We start from the raw sequence: 25,763 nt of genomic DNA on the forward strand, positions 1-25,763 counted from the left end.
ATATGCCATCAACACAAGACTAGGTCAACATAACTCAGCATTAATTTGAGCAAATAAAATCTGTTTGAAACCGGAGTTAAATGTATTAAAATGAGAGAGTTTGTGCAGGGTTTTAATTCCTGTCTGTTTTGGCTAATGTGATATCAAACAACCAGGCTGTAATTACCCCTGATCCTTCACACCAAGAGACCCACAGCTGCATGGCACTCGCACATCAGCGTGCGTCCAACCAAATCTGGCCTATTACAACATGATGTCCAAACTTGTTTGTGTCTACATGTGTTTGCTTTCTATTGAGCCAAGCTCTCTGTATGTGGTCTGGAATGGCCTTGTATTCCCTATTGGTGTTTGAAATAACACCTCTGGCAGATGCGCTCTGTCCTCACTTGGCTTGCACTTGGGCCTTTTGACCCGCTGCAGGGTGATAGGGTAGCATGGGGGAGGAGGGCTGTGCACTTCTACTGGTTTAATCAAACATATTTCTTTCTCTGCTTGCGTCTTTACTGTAGGTATGTACCTGTCCGATCTGACGTACATAGACTCAGCCTACCCCTCCACCGGCAGCATACTGGAGAACGAGCAGAGATCCAACCTGATGAACAACATTCTCAGGATCATATCAGACCTGCAGAGATCCTGTACCTACGGTGAGATTAGACACACACACACACACACACACGCGCACACACACACATGCACACACACACACACACACAGTCACACATTCAAAGTGGGTTGAGATACTCAACTGGAGGCAGACACTCAATACCAACAAGGTGTCATGTTGTTATTACTAATATACACACTCCAGACCTGATTTATGGCCTAGATGTCTTGTGAAACCAGGAGTTTTGGCTACATGAGATCACACACACGTTTGTTTGTTTTTTTGCTTTTTTTTTCCTCAATATTTTTATCAGTTGCTGGATGTATTGAGAATTTTTTCTTAATGTAATTACAGAAATTAACTTTTATTACTGATATGTTGACTATTAGTTATGGGAGCTGTTTTATCTCTGTTTTTAGTGAAATGTCAGATGCGAATCATTTTACCTTTTTATGGGCAATTCGAAAAACTAAAAGTGCCCTTTTTGTTAACTTAGTTTTTCAGAAGAAGTTGGCACACACACACACACACACACACACACACACACGCACACACGCATACACACACTAATGCCTCTCATTGTCTTCCCATATGTCTCAGATATACCAGTGTTGCCTCATGTCCAGAAGTATCTCAACTCAGTCAGGTATATTGAGGAGCTGCAGAAGTTTGTGGAGGACGACAACTACAAGTAAGACAAAACTTTGTTGTTTTGAAGTTATGTCATGGTGCATAGAGTGCTCAGGGACTGATGTAAAAGCAGTGATACAAAGAGCAACTTTTTGGCCACTCTAATGGGTACCAATGCTCAAGACGTTGCCTCATCATTGCTGCTTTAGTCACAGGAGCATCTTCCTGCCAAGAAAATTGGAAATAGGTTTTTGATCCTGTTTCTCATTTTATTGTTTGTGGCATGCAGTGCGCATCTACGTTACCTAAAAAAACGCTGAAAAATTAATTGAAGATGAGTTCAAGTTGATGGATTGAGTAACATTCTTTATCCAGGTTGTCACTGAAGATTGAGCCAGCCACCAGCACACCACGAGCTAATGCCTCCAAAGAGGACCTTGTCGGTGAGTTATTCTAGTAGTCTCAAATGTGTTTTAGACGTCAAATTAAACCTGTGCATCATCTCTTCATCACTCTCTACCCTTCTCGGTCCGTAACTCTGTCCTTCCCTCCCGTTGCTACCTATAGGCCAGGAAGCGTCGGCATCTCCTCTCTGCGGCCGTAAGGGTACGGTAGCAGCTGAAGGAACCAAAGTCCCGGCCACACCCCCCTCCCCCAGGAACCTGCTGCCCTATGGACACAGAAAGTGCCACAGCCTGGGCTACAAGTCAGTTACAGTCAGGCGCTCATTAGGGATTTGGGAATGCTTCGTTTTATACTATGTAGTCTTATGGAGGAAAAGGCACAAGATGGACTAAAAAACATTTAAAAAAATGCATATCCTCATAAAGCAAAAATATTAACCCCTCTCTTTTTCTCTCTCTCTCTTTTCCCCTCTGTTTCTCTCTGTCACTGCTGTACTCTATGTCTACACAGTTTTATCCATAAGATGAATACAGTAGAGTTTAAAAGTGCTACGTTCCCCAATGCCGGTTCTCGCCATCTGTTGGACGACAGCGTCATGGAGAGCCACACTCCCACCAGAGGACAAGCAGAGAGCTCCACTCTGTCTAGTGGTATCTCACTCGGTAAGGCACATGCATAATGAACGCGGTGCACAATCTGTATTTACCATCATGCACACTGCATTTGACATGATTATTTGTATCTTTGTGTGCAGGGAGCAGTGAGGGCTCTGAGCTCAGCGAGGAGATGTCTTGGCCAGCTTTCGAGAGGTAAGGCTAATACATGTCATTGGTGCTTTCTGATAACATCCACATACAAAAAGTCGATGGTAAAGTAGCCCCACCCCTGTTGTGATTGAATGGTGTGTGAAGCTCTGGCCTCAAAATACAGCTACGCAAAATGATGTGTCTTTCAAACATGTACACATGCCATGAGCAGCATTGCTTTTAGCCTTGCAGCCAAGGCCGTCATGCCTCATCCCTCCACTGCTCTTCTCAGCCTTTAGCAAAGATATAAAAGACGCTCCTTAGAAAACGTGAAATGTATTAACAACTGTGTGCGCTTGACAGCTGAATCCCCTAACCAGTAGTCCCAGTGTGCCAATAATTGTGTGGTGCCACACTCACTAGTCCTGAAACAAACATGGTCCTGGCCCAGAAACCGACAGGCCTGAAACTCATCTTAACCTCCTTTCCAAAACCTCAATCTTCTAAATCCTTTAACAATTCTGTAACCACAAACCCATCAGTAACTCTTCTAACAGTGCCAGATGACCACTCCTTCATCCAACCCTAACCCATGTAATTTGACAAAAAAAACCAAAAGAAACACCCGCACAACCTTAACAGTGTTCCGTGCCCCCTATCCTATCCTATTCTGAACAGGACTCGGTTCTATCACTCTCTGGGCCCAGTGACCCGCGTGGCCCGCATCCCCTACAGAGGAGTCCTGAGGCCCAGCAGGTATACAAATCCCGACCCGAACGAACCTGACACGAACCAAACCCTCTCTCAGCCTCCCTCCATGCCCCTCTGCCCCTGCCAGGGGCCACTGTGTGCCGGTGCTTAGAGTGTGTGTAGCGGCGGGATAATCAGGTGGTGGGAAGGTGTGTGTGTGAGTGTGCGCGGGTGAAATCATGTGTTGGGTGAAGGGTCTGCTGTGGCTCGGGGGTTATGATTCTCTCTCTTTGCTCTCATGCTGCCAACCATCAGTCTATCATCCGGCTCTTGCTTTCTCAGACATGTGCATGCGTGTGCCCTCACACACACACACACATACGCACGCTCGCACACACACACACACACATATTGAGCTTACAGTCGACCTAGAGTTCTTCTGATAGGTTTCCAAGATATTTCATCGCTTGGAGCTAAAAGTGAGTTTCCATAGTCACATTGAGCTCCATGTGTTACTGGAAACAAACTGTTGCATCCTCATTCCTAAGGTAGAGAGGAACAGACTCTCAGGATTATTATGTATGATTGTAGCCAGTTCTCATGGACGTCCCATATGAGACGTCCCTTGCGGTTAGGGCTGGGTCTCCCTTCTGTCTCTCTTTCTCTCTCTCTCTCTCTCCCTGTCTCTCTCTCTGTCTCTCTTTCCACCAGGCTTCACTGGGCTCCTGCACTGGGCTTCCTGCTCTGATCCTCCAGACAGACACAATCTGCACACCACCTTGCCTCTCTCTGCTCTCCTCCCTGCAGATAGCAGTGCAAAGATTTATATCTGTGAAATTCAGTTCTGTAAATACAAATCAGGCCAAATAGGTGTGGTGGAAAACCCTTCATAATTAAAGCAGAGTTTTTTGATAAGTAAGAGAGCTTTGCAGATTGCATCTGCCTATACTACTACTACTACTACTACTACTACTACTTCATCTATGTTTTGATCCTGTGTGTGTGCGTGCGTGAGGATATGCATGTTTGCCTGCGCGCGTATGTGTGTGTGTGTGTGTATATAGTGTGTAATGTTATTCTCTGTCCTACTGTAGCTCAGCTGAGTCAGAAGAGCTTGCAGTTCACTTGTATCCTGGAGCAGTCACAGTCCAGGGGGTCTTGAAACGCAAGACTGTCCTCAAGGAGGGCAAGAAACCCACGGTGAGAATAAACACACACACACACACACACATACTTACAGTACATGTACATGTGCACATGTGCTGTACATACACGAAAACCTCCAGGTATACGGGGTGAGTCCTAGAGCAGACGTGCAATAAAGGCCGTCTCCAAAACATAAGTGGGCCTTGGAGACTCATAAACCCGCACACTTCCCTCTGTTTCTGTCCGTGCCTTTTACTCAAATTCTAATTGTCTTCCTCTCTGACGATGCCAGTATTTCTGTCCCCTTTCTTTATGTTGTCCTTTTGCCTCTAAGCCATTTTTCTACTCTGCACTGAGATTCCCCTATTTTCATTTTGGCTGGAAACAAATCTGGAGCTCTTTATTGTAGGTACCATAACTTACATAAGACTGACATAGGTGATCCTGTAGGTGATTTATGAGCTTCTTTTGATGATGTAACGAGGTCTCAAAAGTTTTCCCCCGATCTGCCCGTGTAGTCAGGGGAAACCTCTTAACACAAGGAGTATGAATTAGCTGTTCACTTAACTCTCTTGCTTTCTTTCACATTCCATTCCCCCCATCTCCTCACTCTCATTATTTTCCTTGTATTAGTCTCAGAAGCTTTCAGCCCTTTCTGTAGAACTTGATGCTAATTTAGAAAAGTACATTCACTCTCCAGCCGTCCAACCAAGCATGGACTGGAAAAACCTTTTTCCTTCCCCAAACCATCAACAGGCGTGCGGTCTCCCTTGCTTTTATTTATCCCCTCTCTCTGCCTTTCTAATCTTCTCTTGTATCTTTATCTGTCCCAGTTGTGGGTTTCTAGGTATGTGATGCAGCACTGAACCAGACACAAAGCCACAAACAACATCCCACACGGTTTACTCTTCAAAGCCTGCTGATAGCGCACTGTAGAGCTGGCATCCTTGTTAGAAGATGTTTACCAACTTCTTTACAAAAGGCTTCTTGCATTTATTTACTTGAAGCTGCTTGTCATATGCTGATGAGAGCTGTATTGTAGTATTGCATTGACCAGTCAGGCTGTAGTGCAGTTGTGACTGGATGTCACCTTTGTCCCCCCCAGGTGGCTTCCTGGACAAAGTACTGGGTGGCTCTGTGTGGAACTCAGCTCTACTACTACCCTGCCAAGTCCCTGAAGGGCACTGAGAGAAAGCACGTAAGTAGCACACACACTCGCACACAAACACACACACCGGTCCATCGCCACCCCCTTTTAACAAACTGAAACTCCTTTTCTAAGGGTGCATGTTTGGAGCAGCTTAACCTTTAGTTTGGTTTGTAGGCAGGTGAAAACAATGGCATTTAAGCTCGGGTGCGCACCAGATAACCGCACCGAGACGCCTGAATATGCAGGTTTCAGTCTTCTTCCATGTGAACTGCAGAGCGGTGTGTTAGGGGTGAGAACAGAAACATACCAACTACAGGAAACAGCCTCAAAATGCGCTCAGTTTTATGGGCGTAAGGAGACGGATGTTGACATCTGATAGCCAGCATTTAATCATGCTTTGAAAGTGTAGCATAACAAAATGAACCGAGGGCAAAATGCAGTCTCGGCTCATGCTCATATTCAGCTGTTTCTTCATTCCTGGTATGAAGACCAGAGAAATTAAATTACAGCAAAGAGGGCAGACAAGTCCTGTATGCTTAGCTAAAATTACAGGGAGTGGAATCGGATTTGTTTTGCCCTAAAAACTAGCGGAGTGTACACAGTGTATCTGCCTCCATCTGTGTTTGTGTGTGAAAGTGCTTGGACTGTATCAGTTTGACAGGGGAACATTTATTGAAACTGTACAGGAGCTCAGAGGAGAGCAGAGAGGGGAGGAAAGAGGAGAGAAGGAGCGGGGGGCTACAGTGTTGGGAGAGGGGGACAATGAGGACAGGAATAAACAGGATGCAAATGAGCGGAGGGGTCGATGGGCAGATGCAGTAATTTGTGTGTGTGTATGTGGAGGAGGGTGGAGGGGTGCTGGCGCAGCAGGGGGACAGACAGATGGTAGCACTCATTGAATAATGAGACCCATGACATCACTGCAGCCCTGTGTGTCACTCACAGGCTAATGAGAACCTGGTGGAGCGCACATTGACGCTCACAGGCGAGACCGCAAGAAGTTACACATGCACCGAAGCCTGCTTTATCATTTCCTACCTCCGTGGTTTCAGCTTTTAAGTAAAGGAGCGTTTACACACAGCTAGCGGCAATCGTGAAGAGAAGGAGAATGAATGTTGTTTTCACTTTCTCTCTGCCCCAGTTCAAGTCGACGTCCAGTAAGAGTGTGTGTGTGGTGGGTCTGATGGCCATGATGGCTGACGACCCCGAGCATCCTGATGTCTTCCTGCTGACCGACTCTGAGCACGGTGAGACTGAGACACACACAACACGCACACACACATACACACACTCGACCACTGTAATAGAAAGGGAGTCTGAAAATGATGTAACACTTAGGCCCTGTCCACACGAATACAGGAAAACAGAGTTTTGAAAAATCTCCACCTTGGGAGGCGTTTTCCAAAAGCTCCGTTTTCAGTGACCTAAAACGCCGTTTTCGTGTGGACAGGAGGCCAAAACGCAGAGAAAATACTACGTTTTCAAAAATATCCGTATACGTATGGACAGGGCCTTAAAAGCAAATTGTCACGTCTCTGAAAATGCCGATTGTTTTGAACAGGTGAACAAGGTCAGTGGAGATTGGTTTGTGAATGGTGACTTCTAATATTCACACACAGATGCACATCAATTGTGTCTGTTTGACCGAGCAGTAACCCTCGCTGTGGACTGCATGCTAGTCATATCTGCCGTTCTTTGTCTTCATACACAGCCATTTGCACACACACACACACACACACACACACCAGCTGCCCTGGTACTCAACCTTTCCCGCTGCACACTGGGCTGTGAATTTGTTTTTTTATTGGACTGGCTGATCTAGAACGAGGCTTCAATTCGTCCGTCCAGAGTGTTGAGGAAGGAGGAGGAAACGATCTGCACAACTGGCATCTCACACTCTGTTTTTGTCTCTGTTTCCTAGGTAACACCTACAAGTACCAGGCAGGGAACAGAATGAACGCACTGCTCTGGTTTAAACATCTGAGTGCTGCCTGTCAGAGCAACAGGCAACAGGTATGGTGCCACACACACACACACACACACACTGTTGAATGTTCCCTACGTTTACACATCTCACTCCTTTCCTAGGTGCCAGCCAATCTGATGTCATTTGAGTGACTGATGCTGAGGAAGATAGTGTGACTGAGCAAAGGAGAGAGGGATGAGGAAACAGACGGGGAGGAGGAGGAGGAGTATTGACTCAGTAATGGGAGCTTTCACTGCCATGAGCCCTGACCGCCGATTCTCCTAGCCCTGGCCTCACTGCAGCCTCACCTGCCACCACTGCCTTAACCAGAGTACCCTGTGTGTGTGTGTGTGTATGTGTTTGTGTGTGTGTGTGTGTGTGTGTGTGTGGATGGAAGTGTGACTATTTTGGCTGCATTGACTACTGAACAAGGACCTGCACCACTGCTCTGTTCTCCCGTTTGCTCTCAGTCTCTTTCTTTGTCCTGTGAGTGTTCAGCACTTCAGTGGAGCCGTTTGACTTCTCCTCTCCTCTCTCACAGACTGTCCTTCAAGAGTGGATGGACATAAATAATCCTCTCCTTTTTCTTTTTCTTTTTTTTAAATTCGGGAACCATTTTTCCTGGTGTCCCCACCATGCTCTAATGGAAGATTTCCTTGCCTTTTGAATGGGCTGGATACTCACATTCATCCAATCACAACACGCACACACTCACATTGGACTAACCCATTGGACTTTGGAGGGTTTGAAAACACACTTTTTACTTACTTGCAACTTGGTTCACACTATCACCACAGACCTTGTTGGTCTCTTCGTTCACTTGCGTTGACTTGGGATCACAGGATTATTTACGCAACTTTTCACACGCGCACACACACACACACACACACACACAGGCCTATTTGATTGCAGCGTCATAAACATAAGGGCTCTGATTCTCAATCGATTCCAGCAGAAACAATTCCCACACTTCCTGAATGTGTCTAGTTTTTATTACAGAACTCCTACTCCCCTTTTTTGTCATATACTCGCTAAGTGTACGGTGTGTATGTGCGCGTGTTTGTATAACTGCATTGTTGGGGGGGGGGGGGGCAAATATTTGCTTTAATCACAGGAATCTTGACTCTTCAGTTCTACATACTAGGTACGATAATCCCAGAATCTAAGCTAAGACGTTCCCATGGTTGTGTAGAAAAGAGTATCCTTTTATAAACCGGTATTTTTTTTTTTGTGTTCTCTAGAGGTTCTCGAGTGTTGTCTGCTCTCTCTGTTGGCTGCCATCAGCTTAGAAAGGGGATGCTTAGTTCACCAGACTCACACACACACACTAAACACTAAAGACTTGAAAACTGTGAATGAGTCCAAGGGAGAGAGCAATGAGAACTCCTGATGCGTGATTTTATCTCCTCTTCTTTTTGTTGCTTAACATGGTTGGGGCCTCGGGTCTGGAGCGGACAGTCAAAGCTATCTGGAGCCATACAGAATCTATTTTAAATCTTGTTTGTTGTCATTGTTTTGTGTTGTTAGTTTTTTCCCCTTTTTTTGTTTGTGGGAGGGGGGGGGGTTGCAGTTTGCAGTATTACCATGTTGTAGAAGACTTGCACATGTCAAGGTAGTTTTGTCTGTTACATTTGTATGTTACATTTCATTTTGTTTTTGTTTGGTTTATTTTTTTCTGCCCTTTTTGGAGCGGTCATTTTGTACATTTTATTTACATTTGGATCTTATTTTTGCAATTTTTTCCCCCTTGTTCCGTTACAGTACAGGCTAACGATCCAGGACCCGGCTCAAATCTAGGCTCTAACCCCTTTTGCATCTGAATTGGAATAATATGAGCTCCTTGGTTATAATCAGTGCCAAGTGATGTCGCCAACACTCTTGTTTTCTTCAGTTTGATGAAAGATAGGGGCAGCGCTGAAAGGGCAGAGCTGACGTGGAATCAGGTGTAAGCGTTGGCACGTTTCACTGGGAAAACTTGGGATTTACAGTTTCCAGTGTGTATCACAGATGTTTCAGTGTGCCACAAATACACTTTCCCCATTTATTTTTGTTGGGAGCAAGTGTTAAATTTAATCCAAATGAACAAATATGATGATGGTGGGTGGGGTACTTTTTCCCCCATAATTTTCATCCAGCCCTTTCTCCTGTTTAAAACAACTGTTTACATTGTATGTTTACACAATCCTTTCCCCAACATCACAATCCTTTCATTGTTCCAAATGCACTGTGTCGACCCTCAGAAACCGAAACTCCTCTCGCAACTCAATTTCCCACCTATCAACTCTATTCCTGACTGTTGCTAAGGGTGATGAGAGGTTAAGATATCCATGCTCCAAACAGTGGATCCACACGAATGTGCTCCACAGACACACTTACTACCGGGCCTGATCCTCCACACAGACACAGTCCCCCTGACTCAGTCTGATATCCCGTTCACACATTGGGCAAACTGGCCTGCGCACTGTGCTGACCTGCTAAAGGCATCCATCCCTATCGATGCCTTGAGACGTTACGCAGGAATGCCACTTGGTCAGCACTGTTTGGTTTGGGTCAGCCAGACATTACCGGCAATGGGGAATCACAAACTAGTTACTCTTTTTAGGTTTCAGTGCAGAGATGTTGGGTCCTTTGTATAAGAGAGATGGTAGTGGATTAACCTGTGGATGAATGAATGGGGAAGCCAAAGATGAGAATAATGGTGCAGCAGCTAAGTACGTGCGTGCATGCGTGTGCCTGCGCATACTTTTCCTCTATTTTTTTAACATAGTAATTCAAGCCAGATAGGCGATCCCTCTAGGCTGCCATCGCTGCTGAGCAGTGGGGTAACTAGCTAGCTAATCATCTGTGTGACTGCCAGCTCATGCTAGGGCTCCACGCTGGCTTGCGTTGTACTTGAGTGTGAAGAGAGGAAGAATCGTGAGCAGACTGAAGTGAAAAATGACTCATCTGCGTCCGCTGTGTGTCTGCAGTGAGTGACGAGCAAAATGGGAACTGAGAAAGCCTTTTCTTCATAGAAGAGCGGAGGCACACTTGTATGAAATGACAAAAGTCCCAGAGCTGCGGCACTATGGAGGCTGATGGTTACTGGCGCTTGAATGCCGTTGGTTGGCTCGGGACAGAAAGGGTTGTGGATGAAATGGGTTGAGGGGCGATGCAGAGCCGAAGACAGGAGGGATGTGGAGAGGGAGGCTGTTTACCTTGTATAGCTACAGTTGCTGTGTGGCCCCTCAACAACTCACTGATGTGTTCAGACAAGCTTATTAATCTGCTGCCATTTACAGTACCGGAGGTCCAGAAGAGAAAGTGAAGCTTTGCCAGCTTTGCACCATTTAAAATTTGGTGCACTTAAATAAGAATGAATGCAGTCTCAGAAGCCCAAAGGCCTGATGAGAGGTAGAACTATTACAGACAGAGGCAACTGTAACTATAAGATGTATGCAGTCAGGATCCCCCTCACATTTGCCCCTCTCTTCTTTCCATTTACTTTGTCTGATTTTAATTGAGAATGAAGCAAGAGAAATGCAGATGAAACGATAGACGCAATAGATGGGGATTCCTGAGTTACCAGTTTCATGACTAACCACACCGGAGAGATGCTTCTGGGGTGTCTTGGAAGGTTTTTTTTTAATATGTTTGGGTTTAACAACCGTTCTCTCAAGAAATACCTGAATGTCAAGCGCTTTTTGTGAGGTTTCCTCATTGTAACCTGAGTTTACATGATTTTCTTTTTTGTTTTTTTTATACATGTACAGTGTATAGTCAAAATAATGGAAACACTCGTATACTATCAAGATTTCCATCAGTGGTGCTGGTTTTGTAATGGTTTGGGTTGGGCTGATTTTGGGATGTTGTGTGGTTTTGAACTGCTCATTTCCTAGATTACGAGGTCAATGCTAATCGCAAATACCACAATGAACTTGAGTGATCATCAGGGTCTCTGTTTTCATGATGGGAGTGGAAAATTCAATTTCAGAATCTCCTTTTTAAAATTGGGGTAATTTCTGGTCATTACGAAGATCGGTGCCTTGATGATAAGGCCATTGTCATCCTAGAAGACTCTGGTCTGACTAATAAATGCATTCTGGGTAGAAGTTGATTACTTATCCTTATGTTACTGGTGGAAATTTGATAAGCCCTCCAGAGTATGACTGAATTGATTCCATGCTAGAAAATGTACCCCATTTAAAAAAAACAAAAAAACAACCACAACCCTTTGCTGTAGTTAGAATGTATATCGTTTCCTTTAATTTGACCATACCATGTACAAATGCACAACTAGCTCTGTATTTACTGTTTGAGTGAAGTTGCCTCTTGAATTCATTCTTTTTAACCGTCATGAAAGATGTTTAGCAGTTCAGATGAAGTGAACGGGGCCAGGTTTCCACCAGAGGAAGTGTTACAGCGTGGTTATGCAATGTGTTTGTCTTCTGGGGCGGTGGAGAAATGGAACCAGTGTTTGCTCTGCTCTGCCCCCCCCCCCTCTCTACATCGGACAGGTGTTAGGGTTTACTTTTTGCCGAGGGTGTCGACGAGCTTTGTTCACGTCAGCGAAGATGACGAGGGTGACATATAAATGTTCTGTACCTTTGACCTTCACCCTGTACCTGGCTCTGTGTGTGTCTATCCCTGTCTACCCATGTCATGACTGTGGCCAGCGCTATGACCTCGAACCTGAGTGATGCGCTGCCAGGCATGAAGACTGAGAACCAATAAACACTCTGCCCTTTTTTACTCCACACATCTGTATCATGCTCATTTTTCTGTTGAAGGTACCTTGAGTTTTGTGTGTGTTTATCTGGAATATGGAGGGTAGAAGTGAGTGGACGGCTGTGTGCTAGTAACTGTACTGTATGGTTAGTGCCACTTAAGTATTGACTTTTCAGTTCTAGCCACTGAAATAAAACTTGAATTGTCCAATAATGCTTTTTCAAGCTGCTTTAGTCCCTCTTTGAGTTGTTGCAGGACCACAGGGAAGACTGCGAATGGAACTGTTGATGAAAGCTCATTGATCTCTATTCATCTCAGAGCCTTGCGAGTAAGGGCCTGATTTTTATGATCAGTTCAATTATTTTATTGGTGTGACTGCCGCAGTAACAATGTTCCAAAAGCAGTATACACAATCTAGATTTACAAAACTAGCAAACGATATAATCAATCTCACTCATTTGCATCTGCTTCACGCTTGCATGGATACGCTCGTGATGCAGCAGCGCCACCTAGCGGCTAAACCGAGCCGTTACTGAAAGTCACTGTCGAGGAAGAGATTCGGAAGTGGACACGCCAGGCCAAGGGAGGAATCGAAGGAAAGGGTGGAGGAAAGGGAGCCACCAAGGGGATGGAGAAAAATGACAAACCATTCTGACTTGTAGCAGCGGGCCAAATTATAGCTTTCATATCACACGACTTTGCAGATATTTGGAAGGTTTTTTCCCCACGGCGAACAGCAAGTGGCCATAAGGTAAGTCAGCTTGCCCGCCAGCCAGTAAACACAACGAACGACGCAGCTAGCTTGCTGTGTTAGCTAACCTATACAGCAAGGTGTACAGAGGTTTGCTAAGCAGCTAGCTATCTTGCTAGATGTGACCAGATCATTGCAGCAATGTTGATATGATACGATAAATAATGTTGGAATTGCCAACGTAGAAATCAACTAGAACCCTCATTTAGCAGGGCTTTTTGAGCGGTCTGTGCTGGCTAACAGTTCGCTCATATGTGTTGTGTTAAAAAGCCTATCATGAAAGACCGATTGTGTGGAAGAGGCGATTGCCTGCGTGGCCAGACGTATATCGCCTGGGCAAAGTGCAGAAAACGAGCTGTAACTAACTAGCAATGTTAGCCAGCTAATGGCTAGCTTGCTCTCGTTATGTCCCGGTTGGTACGCTGACGATGGGGCTCGTTAGCACTACGGTAGCTAGGTTAACTTAACGTTGGCAGGGTCAGTTAACTGTTAACTGTCAGTTGAACGTGGCAGTTGTTGCCAGTCATTTTACTGGCGTCAAACAGACTCCAGAAACCAATGAATAGCTCACAACGTGACATGCAAATCTAGTATGTAACGTTAATAAGCCCATGTTTCAACTCTTTGCAAGCAGCAACTGCTCGCAGTGACCATGATTCAGTAGACACTATCAGGGGAGATTTCATCCTGTGGCTTGTTAATAATTTGAACAACATGTAGCCTGATCCCTGGGGTTTAAGCCCATCCTACTCTTTCACGGTTAGACTGTCAGGAGTATCCATGAGGCAGAGTGCTGTGCTGGGTCCTCCTCATCTGAACCCCCTCTGCACTAAATGCTTGTGATCTCCTTCGCTGGAAATAGGCAGGGTCGATACAAAGGCTGACTCCCTCTTATTTCCCGGTTCAGTGTTGGAGGGGGACGGATATTCTTACCTGAAACAAGAGACTTTGAATCCTGTGAGATGGCCTGTTCTGCGCGACTGCTTTAACATAGGTCAGCCCATAGTATTTAGCTGCACATACAGTATATATGGTTGTCACTGAAAGTGTTGTGTCGGATATTGAATTAACCATTTAGTGCTGGATGAATGCTGCTCTGTAACCTGGTGTTCTGACTGTCAAAAGCACAAACGCAGCCTTTTCATGTTTATCTCAGTAACGTCCAAAGTATTCTTTGCTGTCCATTTGTGCCCATTTTGTATGGCAGGACAGGGTTAATTGGTATGGTAACCCCTGAATGTAGACTCAGTTGCGGACACACTCACACATTTACACAGACCAGTCTATGTCTGTCTGATGTAGTTACATATGCTGGGCAGGCTTCCGCTGTGCTGCAGTACTGGGTCATTGCCTGCCCAGAGGGGAAACAAGCAAGAGGGGCAGCAAATCAATCAGCGTTTTCTCTGCATATTATTGACAGCACATTTTTCATCTCTCTCCCTCTTCCCTCTCCCAGTTCCCTTCTTCTTCCTCCCCTCCTGTTTCCTCCCAGCCTTCTCTCATTTCCGCCTCCGCCTCCCGCTCCCTCGCCCTCTCCCTCCAGGTGAGCGCCCGTTTGCTTAGACCATAGCTCCGGTGAGAGGCAGAGCTCCTGTCCTTCAGAAGTGTGTGTCTGGCACAGGGCAGGCGAGGGGGCGCTGCGGAGGCCATGCACCAGGGGTGAGAAGGGTTCGCTGCGGGGGACACACACAGCGCAGGGGTGAGGGGTCAGGGCCGGTTGGTGCGGAGATGAAGCTCAAACAGCGCGTGGTGGTGCTGTGTGCCGTGCTTCTCCTGCTGGGCCTGGCCAAGATCTTCCTGCTGGATGGAGGGGAGGGCTCCGCGGCCAGCCGACGGGACCTCCGAGCGTTTCGCAAGGTCAGGACTAAATGGTGCACAAGTGTTTACTGCGATATGGGGTTCACGATTCGATATAACCCTGATACGATCTAATAAATAAAATTTAAATGACAACAAAGTCTGACTGTGCAGAATTATGTTTATTTCTGAGCCACAAATCTTTCTAGAAATGGCATTGGCTTGCTAGAATGTAAACAACAATTTGAAAATGTCTTTACAAAGTGCAACTAATATAATTTGGATGGAGAGCTTGTGAAATTGTGATGGGCAAAGCGTCTCATTTGTGATTACTACAGCAGAATAAAATGGAGCTAATATCACTAGATCAATTTTTCTGACCCGCAATGCGTATTGTCACATTTTTGTATTGCGATATATTGAATTTCAATATATCGCCCTATCCCTAGTGTTAGCCATCTTATGTGTCGCTAACATTCATACCTGTCTGCGTGTGTGTGTTGCCAGATGGAAGCCGGTCTTTCCCTGTCCCGTGGAGCTCGTCTCACCCACACCCTCCAGTCTCCCTGGGAGATAGCAGGCCAGTGGGTGGGCCCTAGAGAGGTGTACCCCGAGGAGACCCCTGAGCTCGCCGCTGTGCTCACCGCCCTCAGCACTGCCAGGATAGAGCGGGCAGATGTGGGCTATAAGGGCACCCAGCTCAAAGCTCTGCTAGTGCTGGACGGGGGACAGAAAGTGGTCTTCAAACCCAAGAGGTCAGATAATGGACTATGTAAACGCTGCAAAAAAGGGCATTATGCATGTGCAGACCTCACACACTTGTACTCTATACATCAGTGTGATTTCAGCTGTCCTTTTTTTTTTTTACCCCCCCTCCCCTCTCAGGTATAGCAGAGACTATGTGGTTGAAGGGGAGCCATATGCAGGCTATGACAGACACAACGCAGAGGTGGCTGCTTTTCACCTGGACAGGTATGGTAGCTTCATCATACGAGTGTCTACATTTATTCTCACGCCATCTCTGATCTGTTATTGGAGCAAACCATAAGAATGTTCAAGCCTCTGCCCTGTTGCCCCGTCTCTGCTGCAGGATCCTGGGGTTCAGGAGAGCACCTCTAGTGGTGGGGAGATTTGTCAACCTGCGCACTGAGATCAAACCCGTGGCCACTGATCAGTTGCTGAGCACCTTTCTCATGCAAGGTTGGTATCGCTCCCTCTTTCTCTCTCACTTTCTCAAATTGCAGACGTTTAGGAAATCTGGATGAGTGAGTAAGTCTGTGTGAGTTCAGTATGAGAGAGTGAGGCTTGTATCCCAGGGTGAGATGAGTGCGTGTGCTTTTTTTAACGTGAATGCTCTCACTTTCTGTATACTCATCTGATGCGCTTTCTCATTCTGATATCTCTTTTTCGCTCTCTCTGCTCTCACTCTCTCTCATTCTTTCACACTGTCTCTACACTCTCTTTCCCTCACTTTCTCAAATAGCACACTAGACCAGGATACACACTGCCAAGTCCTGTTTGCTGTGGGAGTGTCATATCTTACACAGTTGATAATATCAGGTCAAGTGTATTTGTAGAGCGCCTTTGACAAACAGGTTTGGCAGAAAGTGCTTCACAGAAAACAAACGACTTAAATCTTCATAGGGACAAGGGTGTTAAAATCACAAGATTTGGAGCCAGAGCTTGTATGTCTGTGTGTGTGTATGCATACATACATTATGTTTGCGCCATAGACAAGTGTGTGAGAGGATATAAGAGCACCAGGCAACAGCAGGACAGTCCGCAGGGAAGTAACTAACTGAGTGACAGACTGCAGGGAAGTAAACAAAGAGGAACAAATGGCTGGTAATGAGGGAGTTCAGGTAGGTTGTAGGTTGCGTCGTGGGTCTGGATTTAAGCACTGAGACAGTGTTAATGGCATAAAGCTTGTTCCAGAGGTAGAGGATCCTATAAGAGAAAGCTTCCTCTGTCCCAGCTGTTTTCTCATGATAAGATAAGGTTGTGAGCCACACAGTTTATATTCAACAGTCTCTGCATTAAAGCATATGAACACAGCAAAGTATTTCTCAGTGGCGCAGTGCGAACAACATCCTCTTTTACTTTGTGCCATTTTAATTTTTCCCTACCATACAGCACTCGCTTTAGTCTGTTGTCTGCCCATGAAGCAGACACTGTAGCTTTTTGTGGATTTTATTTTACAGTCGATCCCAAGAGGCTGAACTGAAGGAGAGCCTAATAGGCTGCCCTGTATTATTTTCTCTACATGTGTAACATGTAGTGAATAAAACATGAGGCCGCTAATTCAGTCTATATATCACTATAAAGACGTGAAACACCACTACATGAGAGTAATACACCACAGCAGGAGTGTGAGGACTTTTTTTTTACTATAGGGAATGCTTTTTTTATTTTTTTTTTCAGTGTGAGCTGTGTTTTGCTTACTTGAACTTCTTCTTGTGTGTATGTGTGTGCTTGCATGTGTAGTGGGTTGTGCTACAATACCAAAATTGTTTTCTTTTTCTCCTGTATATGAACAAAAGACAAATATCCACATGAGGCATAAATATTGATGAAAACACGCTAATGTGTCCTCCAAGTGTAAATCTTAGTGCGATTGTGTGAGTACAAGTCAGTCATTATCGTAGGGTGAGGCTGAGTGGGTGTGCTTGTTAATGCTCACACATCACATCTCTCTCTCTCTCTCTCTCTCTCTCTCTCTCCCTCTCCCTCTCTCTCTCTCTCTAAGAACATACTACATCAATATATACTGTATACTAGGGCTGAACAATTAATTGAAATTTTATCGAAATCGCAATATGGCCTACTGCAATTTTCAAATCGCAGGAGGCGCAATATTTGTTAAAGGCGAAATGTGTGTCAAAATACCATTTTAAATTAAATATTGTCGTGCTGCAGAGATGTCCTGGCCTACACATCATATTCTACAGACTTAAATAAACATCTTTGTTTGGTACAGATCCCCACAAAAATCACACCATAATCATTTTAATACGTTTTTCAATGAAAATGAGAATAATGATGTAAAAATTATCATTCCCTCTAATATCGCAAATCATATCACAATTGCAATATCAGTCAAAATAATCGCAATTAGATATTTTTTCAAAATCGTTCAGCCCTACTGTATACCCTTTTGAGATAATGTTATGGGCCAGCCATAGAGTTTATTTTCAAGGGTGTCATTTCTCTCTCTCTCTCTCTCTCCAGGTAATAATACATGTTTCTATGGAAAGTGCTACTACTGTAGGGAGAGCGAGCCAGCGTGTGCAGAGGGAGAGATAATGGAGGGATCGTTAACCCTGTGGCTGCCAGACGTTTGGCCTTTGCAGAAACACAGGCACCCCTGGGGACGCACCTACAGAGAGGGGAAACTGGCAAGGTGGGTGTTTGCTGTGTGTGTACCTAAGTAAAACTGGTTTTTAAGAAGTGTTCTAATTGGCTTTAAAGCTCCAGTACAATGAGAATTGCATTTCTCAATTTCAAGGTATAATTTAACAAAGGACCTGTTAATGTAAAGTTACCCAAATTATTATAACTGTCAGCATTGTGGAAATTTCTCTTCCTCTGGTTGTCAATAGAATCAAACCAATTTAGAATTCCAATCTACTTCCTGGTGTAAATGATGTCACCTACACCTTGTTCCCCTGAGATAGAAATATTGGCTGCAGGAGGCACAATCATAGGGAAGGTCTGGCTCACTCAGTCCTACAAGCTTCTGTCTTCCATCTTACCATGCTCATTGTGTTAGAAATCAACATCTAACGTTTCTTGACTGAGTTGAAATCATTGCCCTGGATCTTTAAGTTGTTATTCTGCAAAAGTACACATTTTAAGGATTTCTTTAGTTGTTTTGAGTTATGAGTCTGCAAGATCAAGGAAAATGCAACACTATGATGCGATGATTGAATCGTGTTGCCTGAGATGTTCCTTGGAAGAAAATGGAAATGTTGTTTTACGTATATTGAGCATCAACAATTCTTTCCCCATAATTCTGGTTGTTTTATATAGATACAGAGTGCATTTCCTTGATCATGAGAATTCATAATAACTCAGTGATCATTACATTTTGGACAAAAGTCTACTTTTGCAGAATAACAGAAGTCAATTTAGACAGAATTCAAATTAAAACTCCTCCAGTTCAGCTTCTTATCATTGACGACAGTATGCTTGCTGAGCTTAATGCATTTACTTGGACAGAACATGTGTGCAGACCCTTGCCAGCTCCATTCCACTGTTTCTAAAAGCGTGTTTGGAAAACCCAGCTCAGCTTTTCAATGGAGCGGCTGCCCACTTTGAGTGGGGAAATGTCAGTTAGATAAGGATGGATGATGGTGCGATGTGAGGCGTGGGAGGACTTTTCCCTTACATTATTGGATTTTCAATCAGTGATGATAAATTTTAAAATTATGCAAGGTAAGGATCAGGCATTCTCTCTCTCAAAGTTTCCACATGATTGATGTCATGATAACACATTCATTTGCGAGATTGTCACTGAAACAGTTCAAGTATTTTATGAGCCGTTGTAGCTGTATGTAAGCGAGGACCTGATGACACATCGGAGGAAATGATTAGTCGATAATCAATTTGTCAGTCAACAGAAAATTAATTGATTATAATTTTGATCATCAATAAATCATTTTAGTCATTTATCAAGTAAAAATGCCACACATTTGCTGGTTACAGCTTCACAAATGCTAAGATATGCTGCTTTTCTCAGTTTCGTATCATTATAAAATTAATACTTTGGGGTTTTTTTGGCTGCTGGTCAGACTAAGTAAGTAAATTTTAAGAATCACTTTGAGCTCTGGTAACTTGTGATGGACATTTGTCATTATTTTTGACATTTTCTAAACGATTAATCGATTACTCTAAAAAATAATTGATAGATTATTAAATAATGGAAAAAATCGTCACGGCCCTACATCGCAGTTCCTCTGTAGTACCAGTCCTCTCTGCTAGCCAATAGCAGCAGAACCAATCGGAGCCAGTGTGGTGGCTGGCAGCTGCATCACAAACCACACACAGCCGTTGCAAATGCCATTGTATTAAAAGGTTTCACAAGTATATGTCTTGTCTGGCTGTGTGAAGTTTCCACTGGACAGAAAATAAGCGTGAGGGACAAATCTATCATGCCTTTAGAAGAGTTGTAGTGAGGGACTGAGTGTAGGCCGTGGCACATCCAGCCCCTCTACTGAAACAAAACTGAGGCCACATCATCCTAAATAGCTGCAGATTCAGATACTAAAGGTACATAATTTAACTTTTAACAAAGTTATCCATGCCATGAACTGACAACTCGAAAACTTATTTACAGTGATTTTCCTATAGAAAACAACAATATCTGCTGGCACCATTTAAGGGACTTCTGTTAAGTTTATCAACATTGTCATTTTTCTTCAGCTAGATTTAATCTGCTTTGTAAATTTCTCCTTTGGAAATAATAACAGCCACCTGCTGTGTGATATTTATTTGTCTTTTGAGCATATTTTAACTGGCAGCGGTCTACAACTGTCAGTCTGCAGGCTTGAGGCAAGTTTTTATTACATGAATACATTTTTATTACCTGTTTTTTTTTTTTTTTTTTTACAAAATGACATTCTGTTGGGGTACTTCATAAATTTTAATGACAACTGAAAAAAAGGTAATTGAGGAATAATATGTACAAAAAAAAGAAAAAAAAGGCTCGATGCAAGTTGTATTTTATTGTGATGTAGAGTAGAGAAATCTTTATTATCCCAGAGGGGCAATTTGACTTGCTGCCAGCAGATAAAAAGCAAACATAATAACAAACAAACATATAAAAAGAGAGTACATCAAAGTGCATCATCGACGGTACCGAGCGCACATCAACAATATGAGCAAACGTAACTGTAACAGCAGTCAGTGCCAACATCCCCATCGTTTTGGTGGTGATGCTACTCACATAGACCAATCCTGAAAGATGATCCAGAACCCCTGTGTGTGTGTTTGTACGCCATTTTTATTGAACAAAGTAGATTTCTAAACTGACCTTAATGTATTTAAGCCTAACTACCTGTAACTATGTAGGTGGGAGTATGATGAGAGTTACTGCGAGGCCGTGAAGAAGATGCCTCCGTATGATGCGGGGCCGAGGCTGCTGGATGTCATCGACACCGCCATATTTGACTATCTCATTGGAAACGCTGATCGCCATCACTATGAGAGTTTCCAAGACGACGGGGGCGCCAGCATGCTCATCCTCCTAGACAATGCCAAGAGGTGAGGAATGTACTGTAGAATACACCGATACACACTTCTGGTCAGATTTAGCAATCCTGATCGGGGCTCCAGAGTACCTTTTTTCACTTCTGCTCCAAAATGTGAACCATGAATTAAATGCGAGTCTGGCTTTGTCTACAGCATTTTTCTCGGGAGTCTGTGGTGCTTTGCAAGGTGTGAAAGCCGTTACATATAGGTCATGAGTCAACTGCTGATGCCATGCTGCCCTACAAAGTAAAGGGCAGTAACTGTATAAGAGCAAGACAGAGTGAAACTGAGAAAAATGACCTCATTATTTATCTTCATTATCTCCTGTCTTGACAAAAGTTTTCTCGGTACAGAAGTGATGAAATATGTTGTTTAGTAACACCTATGGGTCTAGTTTTTGATGAAATGAAATCTAAACTTGAATCACGACGTCTGACCTTTGTAAAAGTACAAAAATAGTTACTGCTGTTCCCCTTTGTAGGCAAGTACAGCCAACAACAATTTTTATTGTGGCTGTTGACTAATCGTGCACAAATAAAGCAAGAAAATTGCATTTCAATTTTGTAGGGTTCATGTGTGTCAGGGGATTTTCTTTTCTTTTTTAAATAACTCTGATCTGACACTACGTTGTCTGTCATGATTTTTTGTGACACCGTCCTTTAAAAGAGCTTACTGTACATCTCCACTGAGATCTGTTTTTTCCAAGGCCCACACTGAAGACATGCCGGAAATATTTTCATGTAGTGAGGGCATACAGCATTTGTCCTTGCTTGAGGTCACTTTTTTATCTGTGTGGAATAGTTACATGCTTTTTCCACAGGATACATTTTACATCTACATGGTAACATTTTAAGCATTAATCTAACAATCTTAACCAAAATGGCTTACGAGTGGGCAGGATGAGGTTCAGTGTCTCTATCAAGGACATAATGACTGTTGCAGTGATTGAACCTGTGAGAAAATCTTTTTTTACCCACTGAATGATAGATTTATTATATTTACATAATATATGTATTATGTAAATACAATAATAATATAATATATTGATATATTATTCCTGGATATATAGTGTTTTGGAATAAAACTCTTCAAGTACATTAATGTTAGCAGCTTCATAACATTATAAAATCATTAGTTTGTGATTAGATTTTTTTTATATTTTGGCACATATTTGAAGCCCCTAGCTGAGAGGGAAGTGGTTTTCAAGTTCAGTGGGCAGCAGCAGATGCTTGGAAACTGCGCTGAACTCACATGGTGAGTGGAAGCATTTCCTAACTGACCTGAATTCAGTCCTGCCTCTTAGTATCAAAGTACACCATTGTTTTTACTCAAAGCTGAAATGGCTGTTGAGGATTTGAACTCAATGCTGCCTGTTAGTATCAAAGTACACCATCGTTAGTATCAAAGTACACCATCGTTAGTATCAAAGTACACCATCGTTAGTATCAAAGTACACCATCGTTAGTATCAAAGTACACCATCGTACACCATTCCCAAAAGTTATGGTATTTTCCAGCTTGTCCCAAAAACAAACAAGAAAGCTTTGTTCCAAACACTATGTGCTTCTGTATAGTTTTAGATTGAAGCCTTGCCTGATTACTCCTCAGAGGAGCACATCAGATAAAGGTGAATTATGTACACAAAAGCCATGTTTGAGTCAAAAAACTGAAAGAGGAATTCTCTCTCTGCCTCCTGGTCCGGTTGACTTCGCTGAGTTGAGTGTGTCCTAGAAACGTTGTGTTTGAAAGTGCGCCTTAGACTTGAAGTGTGTGTGCTGTGCTCCACGGTGCCATGTGCCAGTAGAGTGTGGCTAATGCGTTTTGATGGCTTCTCTTAACTGCAGTGCAGACAGGCCTTCAGGTTCAGTTGCCTTACTTTTGTATTTTTATTTTTTTATGCAGCTTTGGGAACGCGGCTCTAGACGAGCGAAGTATCCTCGCACCGCTCTATCAGTGTTGCATGTGAGTATTCAGTCAGAAAATTCCTGGGAACGCACACTTACCCATACTCAAATCTTGATGATGATTAAATATCTGCTTTATTATTATGGTTGGTGTATCTCTCTCTCTTTTCTCTCTGGCAGGGTGCGAGTGTCTACATGGAACAGGTTAAACCTGCTGAGAGGCGGAGCTCTGAGTGCAGCCATGCGTCAAGCTTTGGCATTTGACCCCATTCACCCCATCCTGGCCGAGCCACACCTGGCGGCCCTCGACAGGCGTCTGTCCGGTGTCATCGCCACTGTCAAGCAGTGCATGGAGGCGCAGGGCCCCGACAACACGCTCATAGAGGACCGCATGAACCTCCCCCATCCCTAGGAACAGGGGAGAGGAGAAAAAGGAGGAGCGAGGAACAGCGAGGACTTTACTTCCCGTGCCTCGAGGAGAGGAGAGGTAAATGGAAGGAGGAAATAGACCTAATGGACCATTTTGACAGCGAGAGATGCCCCAGTCTTAAAGAAAGAAACGGGGAGTGGGTAAAAGGATTGACGGGGTGGAACGACGACTGCATATTTCTTCCTCCCTTGTCCCTTCCTTGTTTGTCACTCTATGGTCACTACGAGAAGACTGGAGGAAGGAAGCAACCGTGGCTCTACAAAAAGGAAGTACTGGCTTCAAAGCATTTGAACTCTGTGTCGTCCTACAATTATATAAACTTTCTCTCAGGACTGTTGTGCACTAGGACAGTATCTGCTGTATATCTAAGAACCCCTCCTTCTACTACTACTGGTTGTGCGGTGACAACAGACATGCCTTGTGCCAAAACCTCCCTCATTGTCTCAACTTTTCCTTAGGAGTGAACTGAGGTCGTATGACCGAGCTCGGAGAGGCAAAGACACTCGAGAGCGGGATGGCAAATGAGGCCACGACTTTCCTCCAAGCCTCCGAACGTCTCGGCGAAAGACACCGGACAGCGGTACGACAGATGTAGGGACAGACTGTTGGGAGCTCGAGCTGCGATGGGTTCGTCTGCTTGACTGAGAGGGAAATTAAAGGTTGAGTCAAGTGTCAAGTCATCCCAAATGGCCTCGATTCCCATTGGATTCAGAGATAATGAAATAGATTTCTAATTTCAGAACTGAAGAGTGCCATTTATTTTGAATTGGCTTTTTTTTTTTTTTCCATTCCTTGAATTGGAATTTGAGTTTGATTGGCAGAAAAAGAGAAATTAACCCCAAGCTACCCCAACCAGTGTGTACATATTTAACTAACTTGTTAAATAGGATTAAGGAGACAAAGGAATATAAATTTGTGAATTATAATATTAAATGAACTTAAAGTGTGCGTGTGCGTGCGTGTGTGTGTGCGAGTAGGCGGTGTGTGTGTGTGTGTGTAAGGAAGGGTGCCATACTGTACAGAAGTGAGAATGCTACTGACACTACAGATTGAGAACTGAGAGGACAAGGAGGTCAGATGTATCGGTACATTTTCAGCATTAAAATATGATCTATTTAAACACAGTTCTTACACTGTCATCATTTCTCCATGTGGACATGTACGCATTGCTTAAAAACATGAAGTGTGTTTCCAAAGAAGAGATGTTGCTTTTGATGTTAATGTAAACGACCATTTGCTCTGATGCGCTGCCTTTCACTGTCTGGATAGTGGCCACAAATTTGATTATTGGTTGGTTTAATATCCACAAATTTGATTATTGGTTGGTTTAATTTATGTCCTCTAGAGACAGGCTGATCCCCTGAGGGAAATACAGGGCAAGTGCCTTCCCTACACTAAATGGCAAAATAAAATCCAGGACTTTTTTAGATTAATTTCTTTTATGTTTTCTCTGGTTTTATAAGGCTTTTGTGTTTGGGGTCAAATTGACCACAAACAACACCGTTGTATATAAGTGTGTACACGACCTTGAAAACGTATCATCATGTTAAAGTTTATATTTACCAGTTTTCCTCATGAAATTCTGAAAAGTCATCGAGTATCAAGCTGAAAAGATAATGTTAATCATGTTTTTAGGGAAGTTAACTGTTGAATGGGGTCAAATTGAGCCCAAACATAATAGGAGGGTTAAGTGTGAGATGGTCAGCAACATAATCTGAGCTCTGTCTTGTGGTCAGATCGTCCAGTCGGGTGATGAAAAGACGTTCAGAGCAGCAGTTTGAGAAAAACTGATCATTATGTGTCATGTGGCACTCAATTGTATCTTTGTGCTGTTGCCAAGCATAAAATATCTGAAAGACGTCATCATCCTCAATTCCAACAATTCACTTCATCAAATGTTAGAATTGAGCATCCTTTTAGAGTAGATACATACATACATGAAGGGGCTTTATGAAAGGATGTGTGTGGGCTGCTAGTTGATGATGAAACTGATATGGTTTTATGTTTCCTCCCCAAGCTCAAAACTGGACTTTCCTCATCTTTCTGTTCTTGATGTCTATCAGGTGGAATTGAAATACTTCTCTCATCCAAAACCTTTCCTTGATCACTATATTCTCTCTCCCCATCCCTCTGAGCCTGACCTCAATATTTGATCTGAGTGGCCTGTGATCAGACATAGTATGGGTTGCTACAGCGCTTCGGCCTATGGAATTCCCCATTTGAACATGTGCTTTTGCTTCAGATGAACTTTTACCACAGGACATTTCACCTGACACGACATTTCACCTTATTTGTTAAATCTGGCAGCGTTGGTATCTTTGCTACAAAGTGTAAAATGCCTGTCCCAATAGTCTACTTTTTGTGTGTGTGTGTGTGTGTTGTGTTTCGTGTTTCTAACACCCACAGAGTGGAAACTGTTTACTGTGAAACCTTTTGGCAGGGCCCCTTTTCCTGGTTGCCTTGCTGGATCTGAGAGCTTTGTGGCTTCTCACATCCAGCAAGCAGATGGAGAGGATACAGAAAACCTGTTTCATTTAGTCTCAGCAGGTGCTTCAGTTGGGACTTGTATCAAAACATCGAGACTTG

The 25,763-nt window shown here is 43.7% G+C and overlaps 2 protein-coding genes across 5 annotated transcripts in view; both read left to right on the forward strand.

Annotated features, from left to right (window-relative positions):
* Positions 1-8,424, forward strand: part of ralgps2 (Ral GEF with PH domain and SH3 binding motif 2) — a 74,664-nt gene extending 66,240 nt beyond the window's left edge. The window contains exons 10-21 of one of the 2 annotated variants that reach the window (XM_071895589.2): positions 510-647; positions 1,208-1,298; positions 1,613-1,680; positions 1,805-1,943; positions 2,153-2,304; positions 2,397-2,451; positions 3,067-3,144; positions 4,173-4,278; positions 5,330-5,422; positions 6,516-6,621; positions 7,296-7,387; positions 7,463-8,424. In XM_071895589.2, the coding sequence (XP_071751690.1) occupies positions 510-647; positions 1,208-1,298; positions 1,613-1,680; positions 1,805-1,943; positions 2,153-2,304; positions 2,397-2,451; positions 3,067-3,144; positions 4,173-4,278; positions 5,330-5,422; positions 6,516-6,621; positions 7,296-7,387; positions 7,463-7,492 (1,148 nt within the window). In that variant the 3' untranslated portion in view covers positions 7,493-8,424. The remainder of the gene's footprint in view (positions 1-509; positions 648-1,207; positions 1,299-1,612; positions 1,681-1,804; positions 1,944-2,152; positions 2,305-2,396; positions 2,452-3,066; positions 3,145-4,172; positions 4,279-5,329; positions 5,423-6,515; positions 6,622-7,295; positions 7,388-7,462) is intronic. The other variant, XM_071895590.2, reaches the window with a different exon arrangement.
* Positions 8,425-12,624: 4,200 nt separating this feature from the next.
* Positions 12,625-24,297, forward strand: fam20b (FAM20B glycosaminoglycan xylosylkinase). 3 transcript variants are annotated; one of them, XM_078285768.1, is made up of 9 exons: positions 12,625-12,798; positions 14,255-14,655; positions 15,103-15,350; positions 15,481-15,567; positions 15,686-15,795; positions 17,824-17,995; positions 20,665-20,856; positions 22,746-22,805; positions 22,928-24,297. In XM_078285768.1, the coding sequence occupies exons 2-9, from the start codon at positions 14,527-14,529 to the stop codon at positions 23,157-23,159; spliced, it is 1,230 nt and encodes a 409-aa protein (XP_078141894.1). In that variant the 5' UTR covers positions 12,625-12,798; positions 14,255-14,526; the 3' UTR covers positions 23,160-24,297. The 3 variants fall into 3 exon arrangements, with proteins under 3 accessions (XP_078141894.1, XP_078141895.1, XP_071751739.1); XM_078285769.1 differs by having other exon boundaries at positions 14,291-14,655; XM_071895638.2 differs by having other exon boundaries at positions 14,342-14,655.
* Positions 24,298-25,763: the final 1,466 nt, after the last annotated feature.

Source organism: Centroberyx gerrardi, chromosome 9, assembly GCF_048128805.1.
Source record: "Centroberyx gerrardi isolate f3 chromosome 9, fCenGer3.hap1.cur.20231027, whole genome shotgun sequence".
NCBI lineage: Eukaryota > Metazoa > Chordata > Actinopteri > Beryciformes > Berycidae > Centroberyx > Centroberyx gerrardi.